Below are 23,946 nucleotides of genomic sequence, written 5' to 3' on the forward strand. Positions count from 1 at the left end.
TTATTTATGATGAACCCCTGAAACTGTATCTGAGTTTATGCTAGCAAGATGACTCAGGATGAAGCTTCGTCATACCAGGAAGTCCTACCATGTAATTAGAGAGTTAGAGCTTTGAGCCAGGTGATATCAGCCTGACCTTAGGGTAGGCGAGGGGAGTTAGAGATTGAGTTCAATCACATGGCCAATAATACAACCAAACATGCCTACATAATGAAACTCTCATAAAAAAAAATCTGGAACTTGAGGTTTAGGTGAATCTCTCTGGGTGGTGATATTCCTATGGATCCACAAACCCCAGGAAGGAGATATTCTTTGTCTCACAGATAGCAAAAAATATGGCTATAAAAGAAGAGTAACAGAAGTCCTTGGGTGAAAGTGTTAAAGGTGTTAATAATGAGATCTTGTAAAACCGAATGGCATTATAGCAACTTATAAAACAGAAGTGTCACCTTATCACTCTGGAGTTACTCATCTCCGGAAAAGAGATGAATGTATGGTGTTTAATTTAGTATATGGTGAGAAAAGAGTCTTATTCTTTCAATATCTCAAAATAGCCAAACCCATGACAATGAAATTATCCTTGTACCAGGAATCCTAGGGATGGGGAGTAGCATATATCATGGAGAGAGGACAGATTTAGGAGAGCACAGATTTGAGTCCTGGGCTCAATCTCAGTGCTTTTCTTCATTGGTCCGAGGACCCTGGCAGGTTATACAAAGTCCCCATACCTCCATTCCCTCACTTGCCAAGTAGGGTTATTACTAATGATCTCACAGAATGGTCGAGAATGAAGTGTATAAACAAAGTTATTGGTGAAGTGCCATTTAATTTTCTTTTATTCAGTTAAAAGTATTCTTTATTTGGGGGGAAACAAACACAAGCTTAACAAACAAAAAGGTAAAATAAGACTCCTCTAACCAGCACTTCCATCCTCAAACAACTCAGAATGCTTACTTCAGAGCAGACGTTCCTCAGAGAAGATATATTGTAATTATCAATCACGTCTAAAAGCAAAGTCTTACTAAACAGTATACATTTCTTCTATTATACATACTAGATATTACATATAAAGTGGGAGGAAAGGAATAGCCCTGGTTGACCATAAATTTGATAAAGCTGTAGCAATAACATCAGCAAAAACCCCTTTTTGACACCATGCATTCCTCTTTAGGTATTATCCCAAGTTAGCAGCTAAATTATGTGAAGAAATGGAATGACATTTTCTAAGCCAAATGTAGTAAGAAATTTCAGTAACAAAAGTTAACTAAAAATGTAGTATCAATACTGAAAAAGGGTTATAAAAGGTAGCGTACTTGGCCTTAGTCTTCATTTTCACTTGTAACCTTTAAGAAAAGAACTATTCGGGGGACAGTGACAGATTTTCTCCTAGTCTTCCCTAACAATTATAAAATTTATTTCAAGTACATTTTCATTTAACTGAGTATGTTGTTTTTCTCTCTTGGAGTTCCCTCCAGAATTTTTGAAGTGTTGTCATATCTTTGTTGAGTGTCTCATAAGGAAACATAGCACTGAAAGATGTGCTTTTGTGAGAATACTCAAAAGAATGATGTAAACACTTGTGCTTTGCACAGACCAGGTTGGTATTTTTGAATTGCTGGGGTGTATTCAAGTAAACACAGGAAGAGTTTTATAGAAATGTAAAAAAAATGAATTTATGAAAACTTTTTATGCTGTAGCAAAACAACTGAAAAGAAGATTATCTGGATTCATAATGGAGGAATTGGAAAGTTTGGTTTAATTCAGCTTTGAATTTTGGTTTAATCTCAGACTTTGAAGCAATGAATTTTATGTGAATCTATCGCGGTCTTTGAGGTAAGAAAGCTATAAATAATCAAGGACAGCCTCAAATTCTCAGAGTATGTGCACACACATTTAATCTCTCTGAAAATATGCAAGGTTGATTAGGAATCTTTAAGGCTACATAGTACTAATTTAAATGAAGTTTAATATTTCTGAAAACATAAAAAGTAGATATTTATTTTTGTTATAACCACTGTATACCCTCTGGTATTTATAAAAGCCACCAGGACAGTAATGTTTGCAGCACTGAGACCACAAACACAAGAAACTACATAAATCATATAAACAGTTATTTAGGAGAAGTAAAAAGTCAGATTTGTATTCTGAATTTGTTTAAAAATATAAGGAAGTAATAACATTTTGATATGAGGTCTGTGTAACAGTAATAACAGTATCAATGGCATGGCAATTTGTTAATTATAAAAACTGTGGTTGTTACATGGGCTTTGGAATTTGACAGACCTGAGATAAAACCCTTTCTCCAGCTTTCCCTGGCTGTGTGATTTTAGGAAAATTATATAAGCTCTCTAAGCCTTGCTTTCTGCATTTTCAATACGAAAATAAGCAACCTTGCAGGTGGTTGTGAGAATTAACTGAGGATGTATGGAAAGCACTGAGCACAATGTCTAGTAAATATTTGCTCAACAATTTCTCTTCCTGCATTTCCTCAGGAGAGTCAAGAATCTTTCTCACTGAAATGTAAGGTTCTGTTTCATGCTGGGAAAACAGAATCACAGCATTTCATGTTTCACGTTTCCCGGTCTGAGCAAAGATTAGTGGAAAAAAGGTGGAAAACAGGAGAGACTAGTATGGAGGCTGCAGCAATAATCTAGGTGTGGGCCGAAAAATTTGGAAGTGAAGTAGGGATGGAAAATTTTGAAAAGGAGCAGGAGCTGGTACAAAAGAAAAAAAAATGGAAAGAAATTGTTAAATGAGTGGGAACTTAGAGTGGGAGACATGAAAATGCCAAAGCAGAGCCAAGGTTAGCACTCATGTGGAATTTACTCTTCTTCTTCTTCTACCATCACTTCCATCTCTGCCATGTTTATAACCACTTCTCAGAATGCAAGTGCCCCCCGCTCCATCTTAAGCAAATGAAAGGCATAAAAGGAAGGAACATTGAAAATTTGGGAGCAGCAGGCATGGATCCGGAAATAGACCTGCCCCACCCTCATACCCACATCTAACTCCAGCCCACCAGTAAGAGTTTCTAAGAGAATTCATAAAGGCTTTTAGTTCATTTTGTGTCCACATAAATTTGGACAATAAGGCACTATTTTCATGCAGTACATGTGCTAAATTTATCTCTCTTTTTATGAAATCCTGTTCAGTTACCAGATAAATGTGCCGAAGATGAAATCTAGTATTTCTGTTAGAGAAAAAAGGGAAAGGAATTGAGGAATTCTTTCTACAATGTCTATCTTGTTAGAGAGTATGAAGTCTTCTCATAGGATAGAAAAGAAGGTAGTATGGACAGGAATTTACAAAGAAAAGGATTCCAATCAAAATCACTTTCAAAAGTTCAATGATATATCCAAATGAGAATAAATTTTGTACCACTGTAGATATGGGTAGGAGGGGGGGTATCCTCATGTAGGTGAAATATAGAACTTCTAAAGAAAAAGCAGCAGTTCACATATGCAAAAAGTTTAAAGAAGCACACACAGGTAGAAAAGTGGGTGGCTTAAACCCTGATGTTATTTTTGACCTGTTAGTCCCTTTTGCTTCCTCAACATCCATCTGATTAAAAACCTTATTGAATCTATGTCAGAATTGTTTTTTATATCTCACTTCTTTATGATCCCTCTTCCACTGGTTTAGTTAAAGCTGGCTTTTATTTCCTGTTCTTTGGTTAATTTAATAGTAATCCAGTATTTCTACTTATATCCAATTTTCCTTTGCTTGTCTTCATCCTAAACACTCCTGCTCTAATGTTCTGTGATTCTACCACATATGTATAAGTGCTAGAACTTGGGAGTAGATAACAGTGTTATCTTGGAGTTCAAGATACTTAAAATATATAATTCTAAAAATAACTAGATATATTTCAATTTAGAAAAGCAGATTTTAAAATATTCTGGTGAAAAAATAGTTGTAAAACAATTGCTAGAAATATACCAAGGGAACACAGCTAAAAGATATGTATTCCTATTATGTTCAACAATACTGATAACTCAAAGGTACAAAAGTCATACTTGTAAAACATAGGGATTACACAAAGCTGGGAAAGATACAAAGTGTGTTAAATAACAGAGTTAGTCTTTATCAGGATGTTGTAATTTCAAGGCTAGCATTTAGTTTACAAAATCAATTGGATAAAAATAAATACTTGAAGGTTTAATAAATGGCTCATGGACAGAGGGTTTGGCAGACACTGGTGTGATATGATGGTGTAAAAATTTAGTGTGATCTTTGGCTATGTTAATAGAAGTAAAGTGCACATGAAGAAAAAATATTTTACCATTTTCTGGTTTGATAACACCACATTAGTGGACTATAATGTTCAGATTGGGGCATATACTGGCAAGAAGAATGACAAATTAGACATTGTACAAATATGATAGCTGGAATGATGAGGGGATTTGAAAACCCATGGAATGCGTCAAGATACATAACCAGGAGAAAGCATCATGCCTCTTTATTTTCTGTATTTCTGATGCTTTGATATCTGGGGACTTGCTGGATGCCTGGAGAGACTGCAGTTGCCAGGGCTAGCCGATTTGCAGACACCCTCTTGAGAGCACTCTCAAATGTAAATCAAGCAATTCAGAGCTCCTACCCTCCACTGCTTCCTTTATCAGACTCTTTTATGTTGAGGAATTATCTCTGCTCTAATCACCACAGAGCCAAGTACCAGATGACTAAAGACAGCCCGTACACCCAGAGCACACTGAAATTATTCGAAGTAGCCAATACTGAGCCTGCTTACCCTGCCTTGCTTACCTTTCCTGCAGAAACCACAATAAAGGCTCTTGCCCACATTTCCCCTTGCTTCCTCTGCCTTCTGAGCAACCCTGGTGCTTCCCTTTGTGGCCCTGCATCCATGGCACACTCCCTCTCTTGGGAACTGTGATTAACTAATCTTTTCAATGGCAGTCATCTCCTGATCTGTGGGACTCACCATATCTGAATAATAATAAAACCTACATTTTAATACAGTAATGATAGAATCTTGAGGGCTAGAAAAAATATTTACTTTTATTTTTATTTAGAAAACATTGAGTACCTACTAGATGTCAAGCACCATTCTCCATACAAGACTTACCTAGAGTAGAAGAATTCCTTAAATCTATATGACTTCCATACCTTTCCTTATAAATATACTGATTCTAGTACCTTCTAAATCTTAAGTTTGACTGATTGTCTTCTGGAGTGATATTCAAAATATCTACCAACCAGCATGCCATGCCACTGACCAATCAGAACTGCTGCCAGCTGGACAGCTGGAGACTCTTTTTGGGCCAGGCCCCTTTAGTTCCTGAGTTATAAGGAGATTTGGAACACCTTGGGGAAGGATCTGATGTTGTAGTGGGGTAGGGGCAAAGTGTTACCACATTTCAATATTGTAATAACTGGCATGGCCATACCAGTACTCTTAGTTGAATATTAGCCGTGATAATACATCTCTTAGCTGTCTCTTTTATCTCTTGCCTTCTTGAATTTTTTTCAGCTATTCACTTTATGAAGTAAATTATAGACTTCACCATATTGGCCATTTTGCTCTGAACAGTGGCCAGCATCTTTCTTAAACTGTGCTGCTTGGATTACTCTAAAGTGGTTTACCAGCTCACTGGACTCTTTGCAGCCTGACTGGAATTCTCTATTAGGATGCCTAGAATTATACTTTGTGTTCAATATCAATAAAATGAAAATCTCATATGCCTTTTTATAAAGTATGTCACTGAAATAAAAGAGATAGTATTCATTCATTCTCTAGCTGGCAAGGAAACTAATTAAAAGATCATCATATATTCCTTAAGCCAGCAAGTCTTTCAATACATTTTAAATTACATTTTGATACTATAATCTTTATTTCCATATTGGAAAAGTTAACATGCTCACTAATCTAAAAAGTTTTATAATTGACAGTAGACATTCTAGCTAATGTAAATCAACAGGTTCTGCTGCACTTGGAAAAAGGACAAGAGGGAAAAAGGACACCATTTAAAAGAATGATGATAATGCAATTACAAGTACAGTCTTCAGTAAGATTTTGTTATCAGGAATACTGTTCTAATTTTAATAGTATTGTCTATAAAAGCACTAAATATCATCTTACCACCATTTCCCAAAATGTAGGTATAGTTCTTCAATTGAGAGTATATACTATTGAAGACTTTTTTGAGGTTTAAATAGAATATTATTTTACCTTTATAATGATATGTTATTCTATTTTAAAAACTGTACAGTAGATATTTTAAATTTTGTTGTAGGTCATTATTAATGATAAATTTAATCTTTGTTTCAGAATTTATACCTCTCAAAAAAGAATCCCCTGTTGAAATTTAGGTTTACCACCTGAATTAGCCTATATTTGGTAACTAAAAAATTTTTTCAATCAACTTCTAAAGCTGCATTTCCTGATGGCTGTAAACATCAAATGCAAGTTTGCTTAAAGGAGTTACTTGACCTTTCATAATAACCTATTAGAACCTTCAAAAAATTAAAATTGATGTCAAAAATTTGTTTGTGAGTCAAATGTGTCTACATTGTGAAAAAGGATAGTAGATAAGACATGTTTGTTAAAACTCCATGAAAATAGGTGTTTGGCTGTAGATGATGGTAGCAAAGGCCAAAACCCTAAAGTTTTAGATCGGAGTCTCAGATTCTTTTAGTTGGAAGGGCACACCAAATGTCCTCTACCCAGTTACCCATTTGAGTAGTGCATCCACGACCTCCATTCTTGTTTGAACGCCCATTTGCTCACAATGTCAGCATGGAGGAGCACTATTCTTGCTTTCTTGACAAAATATCCACATATGGCAAAAGTGTACCTGAAGCTCTTTGTTTATTTTGGGGAATACATTAAAGCTAAAAGACAAATATGGGCTTCTGATGCCACCAAAAAGTATTTGGTCTTGTATATCCTCAAGAAAAAAAATATAGTGTATAAATTCTAACCCTGTCTTGTATATTTGAGTAAGGTACTGTGAGCACCAACTAAAACTTCCTACCTCTAGCAGTTGATGTAGAATACCATTCCATGTAAGTGTACCTTGGTACTCTTTCTGATCACAAGCACATTTTTTCTTCATAATGTGCTAATTTAAACTTTTACTATAAATTTCCTTGTCCTGAATAATAAACCCTTCAGTATTAAACTAATTAAACTAATAATAAACCCTTCAGTATTAAACAGTGTACCTTGCTTCAGCAAAGGAAATGTTCCATCCATAAAACATATATACTTGCAATGCTTTTAACTGTTTAGATTGAGTCTTTATTACCTTATGCTGTCATTATGCTCTCCTGCCTGGTCTTTTCCCTCAGCCTTATCATTCCAATTCATCCTGATACCTAAGACTTATTATTTCAGGATGTATCTAAAATCTCATTTCCATAAGAGCCATCTTGGGCTATTCCTAATGATACTTATTTCTTTGAACTATGGGTTTTATGTCTGTATGGTTTGGCATTAGGTCATAAAAAAGTATTTCATTTGTTGGGAATTGTTTAACGTGCATATTCCTGCCTCCTCAGTGCAGCAGGAAACTCCTTCTAGACAGGAGCCATGTTTTAGGAGCTCTGGTCATAATGTCATAATACATCTTGTATCTTGTGAAGTTCTTAAATTAGTTCCTTCAAAACATTAAGCATAGTGGCGAGAACTCAATACAAATTCAAGAGCCATATACTGAAAGGCAGCAATACCAAAATCTTCTAAATGATCAAATGGAAAAGCTGATGGCGGGGTGGATAAAGCAAATCACCATGGCATGTTTATATCTATGTAACAATCCTGCATGATCTGCACATGTACCCCGGAACTTAAAGTATAATAATAATAAAAAAGTGCCACTATGCCACAATAGAAGAACCTTTTCATTTCTTTAATCAGTGTAGACTACTTCAATGCAACAGTCAAAGTGAGTTACTTACTAAGGCAAATTTTTTGTTGAGAATCATCTGCTCCACCAAAGATGACTCATTGTGGAAGAGGTGGGGCTGCATATGGCTCCACATGTGAGGAAACCACCAGAACTCATCCACAGACCCCAAAAGACAGTCATCCCCTTCATCTTCCTCTTCAGTTCCTTTGGGGGGGAAAAGATTATCCAATTAATTCTAGTTACACTAATCTATGGATCTATGATCTACCAATCAGTCAGTCTAATCTATTCTCATATATGTATTTAGAAGACATCATTTTTTTCTGTTTTACACACATATAAGGCTGCCATTGAAAATATGGGAGGAGATTTTTATCCACACAGAAGGAACATCATAGAAGAACCTACTACTCTGAGAGCTAATTGGATTCAATGTTGTGGCTAAAATTCAAGTGTGGCTGCATGGTTTTGTAATGACTAGTATTATGGACATACTTGTGGAGAAAAATCTCCTCCCATATTTTCAGTGGCAGCTCTGATGTGATTTGCTTTATTAGAGCCCTCCAGGCTAAAGACAGAGAATGGACTGCTGCTCTGGACCAGTCAACTAAACCCAGTTCCTGTTAACATTGTTTGTTCATTCAATTTCCCAAGAGAAGTTGGTGGGGGGTGGGGGGTGGGGGCAGAGACTATTGGCAGGAAAAGAGTCAGGTCCTATGATTTGGTGGGAATTGAAAACCTTTACTAAAGATAAAGGCATACTGTGAGGTTTCATGGCCATTCTAATTTACACAGGAGAAACAAAGATTGAGTGCTGTGGAGTGAGTGGAATAGCACAGTCTTTCAACAGGGAGTCTTCGGTTTCACTTTCATATGCTTAAGTACTCTACTGGATATGAAGGATCTTCCTCTCCCCTACATATAAAGATTACATCTTTAAATCTAATGTTTTATTTTCTGTATTTTTTCTTCTTCACATACACTTATGTTACCATCGTATGGTAGAACAAGTATAGCCTTTGGAGTTAGAAGTTTTTAGTGTATTGTAGGTTCCAACACATTTGAGTTGTATCGCTGAGTCACATGACCTCTTTAATGTCTGTATTGTAAAAAGATGGACAGCAACACCTATTTTATTTTTTAGGGGGAGGTAGTGTTTAGATAATTCTAGCACATATTGGGTAACTTATAATGCCCCTTTCTTTTCCTCCTGTATTTCCTACTTCTGTTTTTCTTGTGTTTCCTTGCATGTCTCCTTGGGTTTTTTTCCCCCTCATTATAATACTACATGAAAGGAGGGGGTAGTTTTCACATGTGCTATGTGGCAGAAGTGACATTATGTTCAAAAACTGACCAAGTGATTATGTTAACTCATTGGCCTGATTAATGAATGAGTCACCAGCATTCTTGGAGCTTCTGAGTGGTTATCTTATGGTTCAGGGAAGGTTTATAGAGAGAAAGATGAGAAAAATAGGAAGATGGATTCAGGGGTTTAGAAACTCTGATGATCCCAACCATAGCAGGTTCTTGGGTCCTACTAAATTTGAGGTGATAAATAAGGTGACCTTGGTAAAGAGACATTTTGTAGGTGTGACTGGTGGTCTTAAACACGTTTTGCTTGACATAAGAATGATGTCATTTAGTTTCCCTGCATTTAAACATCTCTGCTTCTATCCATGATACTCCTGTTGCTTAACATTTTGTAGTCTCCAGGATGCTTTATTAGAGTCAGTTATTTGTTGCCGTTTTATTTTCTCACACTGAGAGCAGGCAGAGTCTCTTGGAGTTTCCCAGTAATTGATTCATTCCTGATTTCCACATACCCAGCAATGTCAGTGAGCCAAGATTCCCAAGTTTATGAGAACTCTCCTCTTCTACTGCTTTTAAGCTCTATTCCCTGTTGCCCATAATTTCTGTCTTTCCTTGCAACTTTCCTGTCATCTTTCCTTTATTATTTTTTTTAGTTGGCCCCTGCTCAAATTTATCAGAACAGAGCAGCAGATCTCAGGGTTCTTTGAAAAGATCGCTCAGGCATTTGTCGTCCTTTACTGAATATCATGGTGAAATCTGTGCCTAAAATATTCATACATTTGAATCATGCAAGAGTTAGACAGATGATGTCTGCCTTCTGACATATTTGTCTCAGTTCATAGTAGGCATAATGTTATGTCTTTTCTCTTTATACGTTTATCTTTCTTTTAATCCTACTTTGAGGATGTTTTACATTAGAATTACATTGAGAACAAATGTCTGTTGCTTATTATTTTAAAAATTATGATTAAAAAGCAGTTGAAATATAATTAACTGTGGATTAATTACATTTGATTGGACCGTTGTGGCCTCTTGCCACCCCTTTGCTTCCCCACTTTGCCCACCTTTGTCAGAACTGGAGGAAGAGAGAAGAATGAGAAGTCAAATTCCTCAATTTTAAGTGCCTTTTCTTTCTTTGCTTTGGGGATAGGGGAAGAAGCGGGTTATATTTATTTTATTTTCAACCTTTGTTTTAGATTCAGGGTGGACATGCAGGTTTGTTGCCTGGGCAGAGTTCATGATGCTGACGTGTGGGATATGAAAGATCTTATCACTGAAGTAGTGAGCATAATAAACAACAGTTAGTTTTTCAACCTTCGCTCTTCTCCTCTCTCTGCCATTCGTCCCCAGTGTCTATTATTGCCATCTCTATGCCCATGAGTACCCAATGTTTAGTTCTCACTTATAAATGAGAACATGTGGAATTTGGTTTTCTGCTCTTGCATTGATTCACTTAGGATAATGGCCTCCAGCTGCATCCATGTTGCTGCAAAGGACATGATTTCATTTCTTTTTTATGGCTGTGTAGTATTCCATGGGGAATAGGTATCAGATTTTCTTTATCCAATCCATCACTGATGGATACCTAGGTTTACTCCACATCTTTGCTAATGAGAATAGTGCTGTAGTGAATATGTGAGTACATGTCTTTTTGATGGAATGATTTGCTTTCTTTGGATATATAATATATCCAATAATGGGACTGCTGGGTTGAATGTTAGTTCTGTTTAAGTTCTTTGAGAAATTTTGAAACTACTTTCCACAGTGTTAAGTGCTATTTCTTAACTTGTCATAAAACTATGCTGAAACCATATAGTTATTGTAAACTATATTTTATTTTAATATATTTATATAAATAACTTGGCTCTACACTATTTTATCTGTAGTGTTTCCTATTCCGATATTATATTTAAAATAATCATTGAGACAGCATTGTGTCAAGCACTGTGTTGAGTACTTCACAAATATCATTTCATTTAATTCTCAAAATAACCTCATGAGGTAAGGGCCACTGCAAATCTCATTTTACAGATAAGGAAATGGATATTTAGAGAGGTAAAATAACTTGTTCCATGTCACTGAGAGGTTTGAGACAGAACTTGAATTCCAATCCTGACTCCTAATTCAGATTGAGCAACTCCAAATTCAGGGCTCTTAGCTATCATTCACTGGCCAAACGTGGAGTCTAGAAATAAGACCAGCATTTACTCATTCAATATAACATTGCTCTTCCCATTGTTAATTTATTCTACAGTGTAATTAGAATATACAGGTACTATTGGATCTCAGTGATTTGGGGAAATACAAAACAAACCTATAAATAAGGAGAATCTTTTGCCATTTAGCTTCCCTAATCAAGGATGGGTTAAGACTAATTTTTTTTTGACACTTCATTAGCTATGTGACCTTGGGCCCCTCTAAGTTTCTATGTTCTTATCTAGAAAATAAGTTAACATATTCTTTAACTTCTAGAATTCAGTAAAAAGGAACATGAAAAGTGCTTAACAAAGCACCAAAAGAGAACTATGGTTTTTATTTTTTTCATCCCTTTATTTCTCATATAAAAATGCACATACCCTTCAAAAATTAAAATAAATCAAACAAGATAAAGCTCTCTCTGACATAAAGTATTATAATTATGACAATGCAACTTTTCTTTTTCCCTTCAAGACTGAGTAAAATGGATAGAATTTTTTATAGAAAAAGGAATAGTAATTTCTTCATTTATAAAGGAAGACAATGTAATTCAATTATATTTTATCCCTTCTAATTTTTGAAAGGCCAAGTATTAAATTTTGTACCTATTCCCTCTAAAAAATGATTTAACTGATCTTAGCCCTGGCTACAGTTTTGTGGAAACTCTCATATTATACACAGATAACAAGACCCCTTCAAACCTTGGCTTCCGTTTCCACCTGCGTTGTACTTTCTCTGCCTTGGGGAGAGGATACTTTTATTATGAGCTATTGGAAATGCCCAAGTAAAGAAAGAGGACAAGCCTTGCAGAGATGAGAAGGAATGACATGAATTGGCTAGAATCATTCCCCAGTATTCAGCAATAGGCAAAAAAAATAGTGGAGTTGTCAGGAGCATTTTCTTATATTTATTAAGCAAATCTGGGCTGTCCTCGTTTTGCTATGATGTCTCTTCCTATTATCTCCATCTCCTGCTAAACACATCACATATTTCACCTTAATCTTGCCTTGGTGATTTTTTTTATCCCCATGATAATTTTATTTTATTCAATGGATGTCAAAGAATCTAAGATAATCATCCTGAAGTTAGGATATCCTAACCCAGAAATTTAGGAAGAGGTTATGGGCAGCCTTCTGTTTCCTTAAACTCTTGGGGCTTGTGAAAGTTGTGAATCTAACTTTGCTAGGAAGATGAACTGAACTTCTGCATGTAAAGTTCTCACTTCATATATCTATTGCCAAGATAGCAGAAGTTTCCTATAAGCAAAAGATTTAAAATAGATCTCTAATTATGTTTTCATCTTTGAGGTTTCATTAAGAACCAACTCACTGAATCATAAAACAAAGTCAAACATGATCATGAGGTTCCCAGGTGTTAATATTTCAAACAATCACAGAAAAAGTATATTTTACATATTGATCTAAGAAATTCAGGGCAATAAAAGCTTCAGAGCTTCTTATGTTTAAGGTATTCTTAAAACCCACAGAATTTTCAAATTGATAGGTGAAAGTTACGTGCAGCTGTATGATTACACATATTGTATTCATTACACAGTCATACAATAGAAAAACACTATAGTCAAGTCTCATGGCTCTATAACTTCCATGGAAACAAATGGAAATTCACTTACTCTAGAAATACAGTATTACTTCTATCTAAAAATGGAATTACTACTTACGTTGTTTATATGCATATGGAAATTATGTTGATGTTAGTAGTATGTAGATAAAATTCTCAGCATGATATGTTTATTAAACGCTTAAGGGTACTCATCAAATACATACAAAATAACTCTTGCTCATATTATCAAATTTAAATTTTGAAAAGCACTTGCAATTGTAGAAAATTGATAAACTTGCTTAAATATTGTATCACTTTAAAAAATTACTTACATGTTTATTCATTTAGATCAAATACACATAAAATGCAAAGGCCCAGAAAAAATTTAGTAAAAAATAACTTTTCTTTTCATCTCTCTTGTTTGATTCTCAAATTCTCTTCTTCACTCAAATCTCACCTTGAATTGTAATAATCCCCATGTGTCAAGAGTGGGTCACCTGGAGATAACTGAATCATGGGGGCAATTTCCCCCATACTGTTCTCATGATAGCGAATCAGAAATCTCACCAGATTTAATGATTTTATAAATGGGAGTTAGCACAAACCTTCTTGCCTGCCACCATGTAAGACACCCCTTTGCTCTTCCTTCATCTTCTGCCATGATTGTGAGGCCTTCCCAGCCATGTAGAACTGTGAGTTCTGTAAACTTCTTTGCTTTATAAATTACCCAGTCTCAGATGTGTGTCTATTAGCAGCATGAGAACTGACTAATACATTCATGGGTATTCATTCCTATCAGTTTATTATGACTTCTTTCACAGATATCCTATACCTGTATGAATAGCTCTGTGACTGTGGGCAAGTTACTTAACTACTCAGTAACTGAGTTTTCTAAGCTATAAAATTAAGAGTTCTATACATGGAGTTGTATAGCTTTCACCTCCTCCTTTATTTGTATACAAATGGGAATATATTCTAATCACTGTACTATACCTTGATTTTGTATAGCTTTTACCTTCTCTTTTATTTTTATATAAATGTTGTAATCACTGTGCTGTACACTGATTTTTCAGTTTTTTTGAGCTCTTTCTGTATAGTTTATGTTTAAAATTATCTCTTTTTAATGACTGCAGATTATTCCATCTTATGAGTATACCAATAAATGTAATCTGTTTTTTTAACTTCTAAAAATACAGATTAATTCTTTCAATCATGAAATTGTGTTTGGCTATCCTGAGGCAAATCAAAATATCTTTACTCATTTTGTTTGTGAAAAAACTTTTTAATTATTCTAAATATTTAGAGTGATCTCTTTTCACATTTAATAGCAGAATCCAGAATCAGAGTCCACAGTTATATGGCCATATAATTTATGATAATAAGATACTATGAAGCAGTTGGAAAGGATGGTCTTTTTAATACTGGGTGCTAATTAGATTTTTTTAAAGAGACAGATTCTTGCTCTCTTGCTCAGACTGAAGTGCAGTGGCATGATCATAGTTAATTGCAGCCTAGACCTCCTGAGCTCAAGTGATCCTCCCATCTCAGTCTCCCAAGTAGGTGGGACCACCAGACACATGCCATTATGTCTGGCTAACCAATTAGATATTTTTTTATGAAAAAAAAGAAACTAAACTTACCCCTATCTGATATATATACCAAAATCAATTCCAGATGTATCACAGATTTATAAATTGAGCAGCCTGGGCAACATAGTGAGACCCCTTCTCTAAAAAAACGTTAGCCAGGCATGGTGGCATGGGCCTGTAGGTCCAGCTACACAGAATGCTGAGGTGGGAGGATTGTTTGAGCCCGAGAGGTTGAGGTTGCAGTGAGTTGTGTTTGCACCACTGCACTCTTCCCTGGGCAACAGAGCAAGACCCTGTCTCAAAAAGAAAAAAATGTTATGATCTTGTGGTATGCAAAGATTTTTTAAATAAGACAGAAAAGGCTGATCATTTAAAAAATGATAAATTGAGCAACACTAAGGATTTTTGTTCATTAAAAACACCATAAGGAAAATGAAAAGACAGCCAGACAGCAGGAGAAAATACTTGCAGCACGTGGAACTGTGAAAGAAGTTCAAGGAAATAATTTCTACAAAAGAATTTCTCTTTTTCTACAAAAAGAAAATCCAGATACTTCTCAAGAGAGGATATCCGAATAGCCAGTCAACATATGAACAATGATCATTTACTGCTCCTGAGAGAAATGTACATTAAAACCCTAATATGATATTTCTACATGTTCACCAGAAAAGCTAAAATTAAAGAGACAAACTATAAAATATTAGCAAGCACAAAGAGCAACAGGAACATTCATACTATTGGGAACATAAATGGGTACAACCATTTTGAAAAATACTAAAGCTAATTATAAGTGTGCCACACAATTAGCAATTCCATTCCTAGTTGATGATTAACAGAAAAGAATACTCAAGTCATCTGAATGACAGATATAAAAATGTTCATAACAGGACTATTCAAAAAAACCCAAAGTTTGGAAACACCCAACCATCTACAGTTGAATGGACTAGACAAGTAAATTTTGTATGTTCAAACAATGGAATACTGTACAGCAAGGAAAAGGAAAGAATTGTAACCTATAGACAATAACATCTATGAAGCAAAAACAATGTTGTACAAAATGAGCTGATACAGATGAATCTTTACTGTATGATTCCTTTTACATATCTCTCAAAGTCAAGCAAAATTAATTCATGATATTACAGTCAGGATACTACTGTTCTTTGAGAGAAGCTAGTTAGTGTGAAGGGCTCAAGAAGTAGAGATTTTGGAAGTGTTCTCTTTCTTGATCTGCCTGTTGTTTACACAGCTGTGTACACTTCAAAAATTCACTGAGCATCACATTTACTATTTATATACTTTTATATATGTAAATTATAATTCAGTAAAAATGAAAAGCCATCAGATAGTTCCATAAACTTTTAAACCATTAACTTTTTACAAAAATTATAAAATAGCATGTTAAATTGAATTATAAAAATTGAATTGAATTATAAAAAGTTGGGGAGGGACATAGGGAATGCAGGAAGGTGTGAGCAGAGTGTGCAGTTTTAAGTAGAGTGTCAGAGAGACCTTAGTGAGAACAGTTAATCCTTTTTTCTTACCTGTATGGTAAAATTTCCCTGAAAATCCCAGGTTGAATGTAAAATTTGTGATTTGTGCACGCAGAAGATTCTGAGTATCAAGCAGGGCCTGAAATATATAATTTAAAAAATATATTAGGTAAAGAATGGCATTAAAAAGTTTTCAAAAGATATCTCCTTTTTGCATTCAGAGGAAAAAACCAGTTCACTATACATGTGAGAATTAAATGAGGAAAAATAGTTTCATTATCACTTTAAAAGTAGAGATACTTTCAAGATTACATGAAACCCATAGTTTTTTTATCCTTTAGCTTGCAATAAATCAGCTAAAGTGTCAGTTGGAAAAAGGAAGTTAAATGAAAAGAGAAGTTTATTTTGCATGTATCAAAGGAACTAGTATCTAAATATCTAAATATATAAAATATATCCAGTTTACCCTTTAGGCACATCAATCACCAATTGTCAAAAGAAGGGCATTCGTTTTAAGTGAAGCTATGCAATAACATATGTTAAAAGAAACAGATGATTTCTCAGCAAATCTTTGGTATTCAGAATCTAAATCTGAGATTGCCAAATGATAATGATTGTTATTCAAAAGGAGATATCATGATAAAGTAGATCTCTAATTTGCCCTTTCATTAAAAAAAAGACAAAATATCCTACTTCTAATAAGTAAAACTATTTTGAATTAGAGTTTTAATTGTGATATCCTATAACATTTACCATGCTGAGTATTTAATGTACTTTTCTTTTTTCTTTCTCAGTCTTACTTAAATTCTGACTCTTATTTTCCTTCTCTGTCTCCCTCTCTGTCTCCATCTCTCACTCACACACACATACATACATATATACACACACAGAATAGTTGAGTGCTCATTTCAAGTAGGCAGAAAGTAGTGCTGTTAGATTTAGCGGTAGATCCTAGCTTAAGGATATAGATCCAGATTAGGTGCCCCTTTTACTCCACTACACCTTATCTTCTTTCTGCCTTTCCTTAGTTCACTTGGGTCCACAACTAAATCTTGTTTTCTTAATCATGATTCTGACATCTGGAAAGTCTACCTCATCACGTTCATGGTCCCAACTTTTTTGGAGCATAAGCTGATATACAGTTTTTTATTCATTGACTACTGCATATTGTATGCTTTATCTGAATGCAAGATATTCTTCCTGATTGTAAAAGCAGAGGAAGAGAATTTCTGGATTCAAATTTAAACTTATCTAGCCAATGTAAGTTTTTGAAATTTAGCTATCTAATTCTTTTTGTATCACTACTCTCTTAACATGACCAAGCTTTTCGGTGTGCATAACTGAACCATGTAATATGTGCATTCTAATGACACTCAAAAATAGAAGACAGGCCTGTTGGTGGATCTCTACACCTAACTATGGGAGCACAAGAATTAACTGACATCAATGTCATCAGGGACAGGTTAGGTGCTTACAAGGTGGGGCATGCGTTGGGTGGGAGAGGGGGGATCCAGCCAGCTGAGCATGATGAAGTTACAAATGGGACTTCTAGACCAGATACTGGACCCTGGTGAGGGGAAGGATGTGCCTAGGTTTAAGGTGTTTAGTATACATATATAAGCGTGTGTATATGTATACTATTGACAATTATAATACACACACATTTTGTGTGTGTATGTATATGTATCCTGCTGACAATTATATCTTCCCTTTCTTTCTTCTCCCCTTCTTCCTCTTTCTCGATTCTTTTGTTCCCCAGTTGAACATTCTAGCCTGCTCTTCCTATCTTTCCTTCCCCTTAGATCATATCTTTATTCTTTTTCCTTTTTAACTCACTTCATTTCAGTCTCTTATTTTTCTTCTTTCAGTGGTTAAAATATAGATTCCAAATCTATTTGAAGATTATTTTTTTTTGTGTTCAATGTTTTAAGTCTTACCGTTGGTAAGATGAATATTCTTTCTTTTTGCCTTTCTTTTTGTTCAAACTAAATTTGAATTTGAACTTTACTTTATGATCTTTGATTGTATTTGTAATATATATTTGCAAAACTTGATAAGAAAAATGATATATAAGAAACCTGTCCTGTTCTTAGGCCTTAGAAGCTAAATAAAGTTCCTGTGAACTAACCTCTCAGTCAACTAGAATACAATGATTTAAGTTACTAAATTAGCCCAGAATTTGCAGATTCGAGTTGCCATTTTACATATTTACTTGATATTCTAGAAACAAACACTAAAACACCTAAAAGATACACTGAAACAGATGGCAGATACTAATTATGCCTATATATGGTAAAGAGGGGAAATTTATTTCTAGGTGATATTTTATAACCTGTCTGATAGAGTACTGTGTCCATGGAGGAGGTAAGGAATCACGACTGTCTGAAGAGGTACAATTTAGTGATCACCTCAAATACCAGTCCAGGAACCCTAAGAACACAGATTTCTATCTTCAAAAGTGGTTTGATTATTGAAAAAAATGGGACTTTCATTTTCAATTATTCCAAAGTACTGTATTATATATAGGGATGTAATTTACAATTCCATATATCAATGGTTATTTTTAAAATAACACATTTTTTCTAATTAAAAATAATTAAAATCACTAAAAAAGTATTACAATGTGTTTTCTTTCCATTTTTCTCAATAATTATATAAATCCATATATCTGTATTTACAGATATATAGATATATAGGTAAATTGGTATCATAAAATAAAAAATTGGAGCCATACCAATCAGGATTAAAAATAGAGTTTTGAATTTTTCATTTAACACTGTATCATGATCTTTCTCCTGTCACATTAATCTTTCAAAACCAGAATTTCTGAAGAATACAGAATATTGTATCAAATGAGTATACTATAATTTATTTACCCATTTTATCTTAATGTTGTACAACTAATATAAATACTGCTGTGTATATCAATACGTATTTATATAGTTCTAAACCTTATAACTATGTTTTGTTCAACAGTATAGCACATATATTATGGTGGTCCTAGGTGTGTAGCAGGCTATACTATCTAGGTTTTTGTAAGTATCCTCTGTGATGTTTGCACAACAACAAAATCGGGTAACAACACATTTTTTAGAGCACATGTACATCATTAAGCCACTCATGACTATAGCAATGAAGCAACAATTTTTACAGCAGAAAATAATTCTGTGTATCCTTTAGCAAACAAAACATTTGAAAGTGCTTATCAGAGTGTTACAAGAGAATAAAATATGCAATTCAATTATACAATAATTGCATTTCAAATACAATTTAACACAAAAATTTCAAAATTATCTTTCAAATTTTAATATGTATGCTACCCCACTAACTTTGTTTCTTTTTCAAGTCTTCATTCTGCAAAGCTAAGAAAGTTTGCAGGCATTAAAATATCTAGTCGAAGACAAAAAAAGATCTAATTTAAAGAAACCGAGTTCTGAGAACTGAGCAAAATGATAGCCTTTGCATTTTCTCTAACTTTTGTTAGCAGAAGAAATCATCAAATAGATGAAGAGGCAGAAAATAAAATGAAAAGTAATTGCAAAGAAGTTTTACATGAAGATTTATGTTAGTGTTCATGACATGTGTGGCATTCTTGGTGGAATGTCTTGATAATTTTTTGTTTCTTATTTGTGCTTCTTATATTTTAACCTATGTTAACAGACAAAAATATTTTTAAGCACAGTACTTTGAGTTAATATTTTATAATCAATCGTATACTAGATATATAAATATCTATATTTGCTAGAGTAAATGAAATCAACTGGACAGCTAATGATAAGCTCCTATGCCTACATGTCTATCACACAACGTATATGCACATATACCTCCTCCAGTCATCAGATATACTTAGTGTACTAGAGATTACTGTTCCCATTTCAAAAGTGGTGGACATCATTTATATAGATTAAGTGGCTTTCTCTTGGTCACGAAGCTATTTAAGAGCTAAAGAAGTGATTTAAACAAGGATTTTAAACTGCTCCTGTTGTCCATGGAAACAACAAAATACCAACATGAACCCTATTATCACTGGTATACAGAACTGTGGTGACATAATCTTCCAGAAAGGAACAGAAGGATGCTCTATTTTTCCACTTTCACTATGTAACTGTCACTTTGTGTTTTCAAAGCCTAAATGTATGAGGGGAATGGGAAGACTAGGTTGGTCAGTGAATAGTCAGCTATATTATTTAGGATTTTCCAGAGATAAAACCAACTGGCAATAGATACGGACATAGATATAGGAGGACATTTATTATAGGATTTGGCTTATGTGGTTTTGGAGGCAAACTGGAGAAATAAGAAAGCTGGTGATATAATTCAATTTGCATCTGAAGGCCTGAAAAATTGGTAGTGGTGGTGAGTGGTGGTGTAAGTGCCAGTTTGAAAGCCTGAAGCCAGGAGTACTTATATCTGAGGTAGATAAAGATGGACACCTCAGATCAAGCTGAGATAGTGAATTTGCCCTTCTACCACCTCTTTGTTCTATTCATGCCCTCAGCAAATTGGATGATGCCCACTACATTGGGGGGGGGGGCCATCTACTTTACTCAGCTCACCAACACAAAAGCTTACTTCTTCCAGAAACACTCCCACAGACACACCCCAAATCAAGTTGTAGCAGCAACATGGGCATCCCTTAGCTTAGTTACATTTACACATGAGATTAGCCACTATATCAGCCAAACTAGTAATGTATACCCACTGGCATCAAGATTAAAGAACAGTTATTCATTGCACCATCTGCAGAGTTGGACTGCAGGACACTGGAGCACTATGAAGTGCTCTCATGATCTGTACCTTAGTCTCTCTCTGACCAGGTGTAGAACGGGAAAGACTATACAAAACTTGTTCTTAGACAAGAAAAACATTGAAACATGCTGGAAACAGTTAATTAGGTTAATATTAGAGCAGGGCTTCGTGCACAATTAGAGGAAAGATACCCTTAGAGGAAAATAATAAATAATAAGGCCAGGATCAACTTTACTATTTGACCTACCTACACAATTGACATTCAGCAGGGAAATAAGAAAGAATACAGGAAAGATGGGGAAGCTAGTGGGAAGCATAATACCTGGTCAGTTTTTGCAACAGTATTTAAACTCCCTTGACAAGAAATCTATAGAAAGCACTGCATTATCTAACTTAATAACACTCCTAATTGCAAAATAATCACTCAGCTCTCAGCTGCTCATATTCTAAATGTGAAGTCTACATATAAAAAGGTAGAAACTGTATTTATCCTGCCAGATTAAAACAGTCTTAAAGACCAAAGGCTGGATTGTGTTTTCTATGAGCTTTCATGTAGGAATTTGATAAGTACTGTGAGGAGTTTTGGAGGTTATCTTCACTCTTGTTAAACTGTCTTAGGCCAAGGCCACCATCTGCTGAATGCCCAGTTCTTGAGTATGTCCTCACCAACGTGACCATGACATAGAGCAACAGATTGAAATGAGAGTGACTTAGAACTCTGACTCTGCTACTCGATTACTACGTGGTAATATTAAGCTTGGACAAGTGAAGCTTTCCAAATCACAGTTCTTCCTTTGGGAAACAAGAATAGTAATATATAGCTCACAGGTTTTATATGAAGATCAAATGAGAAAATGGACTATGGCCCCAAATCCTTTCCTAACACACAGAGTTGAGTTTTAGCTCTGTGAATGAAATCCTTTGTTCTTCTGCCAACCTTAAAAGGTTCTTTTTGCTTAGAATTGACTTGGTTATGCGGGCTCTCTTTTGGTTCCATATGAAGTTCATGGTGGTTTTTTCCAGTTCTGTGAAGAAAGTCAATGGTAGCTTGATGGGGATAGCGTTGATTCTGTAAATTACTTTGGGCAGTATAGCCATTTTCACGTGGGTGATGAAAAATGAGAACACATGGACACAGAAAGGGGAGTACTAAACACTGGGGTCTATTGGGGGGAAAAGGGGAGGGCCAGTGGGAGGGGGAGGTGGGGAGGGATAGCCTGGGGAGAAATGCCAAATGTGGGTGAAGGGGAGAAGAAAAGCAAAGCACACTGCCATGTGTGTACCTACGCAACTGTCTTGCATGCTCTGCTCATGTACCCCAAAACCTAAAATCCAATAAAAAATTAAAAAAAAAAAAAAAGGGTCTTACTGTCCTGTCAGAAAATTCCATGTTTTATTACTTTCTGATACTCACATGAAAACATCAGGCAGATGCCTAAAATTTTAAAGTATATTTTTAAGTTGAGCCTTAACAGTTTTGGGGTTGTCTAATCAGCACGAAAGGAGATAATGCAAGTAGCGGTACTATAGTAACTTCCCAGAGCTTTATATTGCTTGGTATTTCTTTCTAAAAGACATTAGTGAATTTTCATTCTTCACCTGAATGCTTATGTATTTTATTGTTCCTATTGTAGTAACTGAGTAAGGACAAAGGTTTGTGTGCAAGCAGAGAAGAGTTATATAGCAATCTTGAGTTCTGTTACATACTTTAAATGGTCTTGAGCATACATTATATATAACCTCTAACTTGTAGGGTGAAGGATGATTTTCCCAGAAGATTTCTTGAGCTGAAATTGCAAATAAAGATAGGTGAGTGGGGAAAATAGAAAACTATTAAGTAAGTGCTACCATCACTAAGTATTCACTTGAAATTGTTATGTATAGTCTATTTAGCTTCTGGTTGACATGCTTAGTCAAAACACTAATGTACTTTTTAAAAGAAAATAAGTATTAAAAATAGTTCACTATTTTTTACTATATAGTATCTTTAGGAAACTATTAGTTAAATCATACTCATTCAATTGTGCAGAAAAGGGATGTTTATATATTACTATAAACATAATTTTAATACTTTAAATTGAAATGCCTGCTTTTAGCAGCAAAGCAGAAAAGGAAGCAGAGCTGTAGGATTTCACATGAGGAGATTGAAGTGTCTCAATCCACTTACTGTTGTTGTAAAACAAATTAGATTTCCTTTTAGTTGCAGAGGTATGAAACTCCTTAAGTAGCAAATCTGTTCTGCTTGAGACGTGAAAATGCTAAATACTTATAAAACACCACAATGATTAAATGTTCAGCAACCCACCCCCCTCCAAAGAAAGGTTTGCTTTAGGTGTTAAAAACAAAATGTGAGATTAAAGCTGGATTATAAACTCCGTGAATAATGTCCATCCTATTCACTGCTGCATTCCCAAAACCCAGCATGAGTCAAGAACAGAAGGGAAAGTATTTATTGAATGAGGACATGAATGAATTTCAATTGATCTAATAAGGCAATAAACTCATAAAGATTTGAACATGGCCTTATAGAACATTCATTTACTATTTTATTTTTGTAAACTGTTTCGAATCTTGGTGAAGAATTTCAACATAATTCAATTGAAAAAGTAATTAGAAAACATTTCTATTTATTTTGAAAATTGTTAAAATAAAAGCATTTCCTATTTCAGTGGTTCTCAAACTTCTGTGTACACAAAGATTATCTGGGAAACTTAATAAAATGTAGACCTCCAGGTTCTAACCCAGAGATTCTAAACAATCATCCTGAACAAGGGAATGTATCCTGGGTGATTTTGATATAGGGGGCATCATACCACCCTCTTAAGAATCACTGTTCTATTCCTTGATTTTAAATAGTTCAATGTAGTTTCTAATTTATTTTATGTATGACTCGTTTTTCCTTTTGAGTATAAAATTTTGACTGTCACTTCTCAGTACAGTTACTGGTACATATTAAAGAAATAATTCAGCTAATCAATGATTTTATAAGCCTCATAATTAATAGATACTGTGGATTCTCCAATAAGGCATATTCTAGACAACATGGGATATATAGGAGCCATCTGAATACAGTTGAGGTCCTAAAAATTGTGCTGGCTCAAAAGTCCTCTGTAAGTGTTAACTTAAAAGTACTCTTGAGTTAACTTGAATGAGCTATGGGGTGCCCAGATAATTGGTAAA

The 23,946-nt window shown here is 34.8% G+C and overlaps 1 protein-coding gene across 5 annotated transcripts in view; it reads right to left on the minus strand.

Annotated features, from left to right (window-relative positions):
* LOC100394816 (N-deacetylase and N-sulfotransferase 3) overlaps nt 1-23,946 on the minus strand; it is a 183,433-nt gene that overhangs the window by 123,718 nt on the left and 35,769 nt on the right. For all 5 annotated transcript variants that reach the window (XM_078366578.1, XM_078366579.1, XM_008992776.5 and 2 more), the window contains 2 exons: nt 16,069-16,156; nt 7,921-8,075 (listed from right to left, as the gene is read on the minus strand). In XM_078366578.1, the coding sequence (XP_078222704.1) occupies nt 7,921-8,075; nt 16,069-16,156 (243 nt within the window). The remainder of the gene's footprint in view (nt 1-7,920; nt 8,076-16,068; nt 16,157-23,946) is intronic.

The sequence above is a fragment of the Callithrix jacchus genome, chromosome 3, assembly GCF_049354715.1.
Source record: "Callithrix jacchus isolate 240 chromosome 3, calJac240_pri, whole genome shotgun sequence".
NCBI classification, from domain to species: Eukaryota; Metazoa; Chordata; class Mammalia; order Primates; family Cebidae; genus Callithrix; species Callithrix jacchus.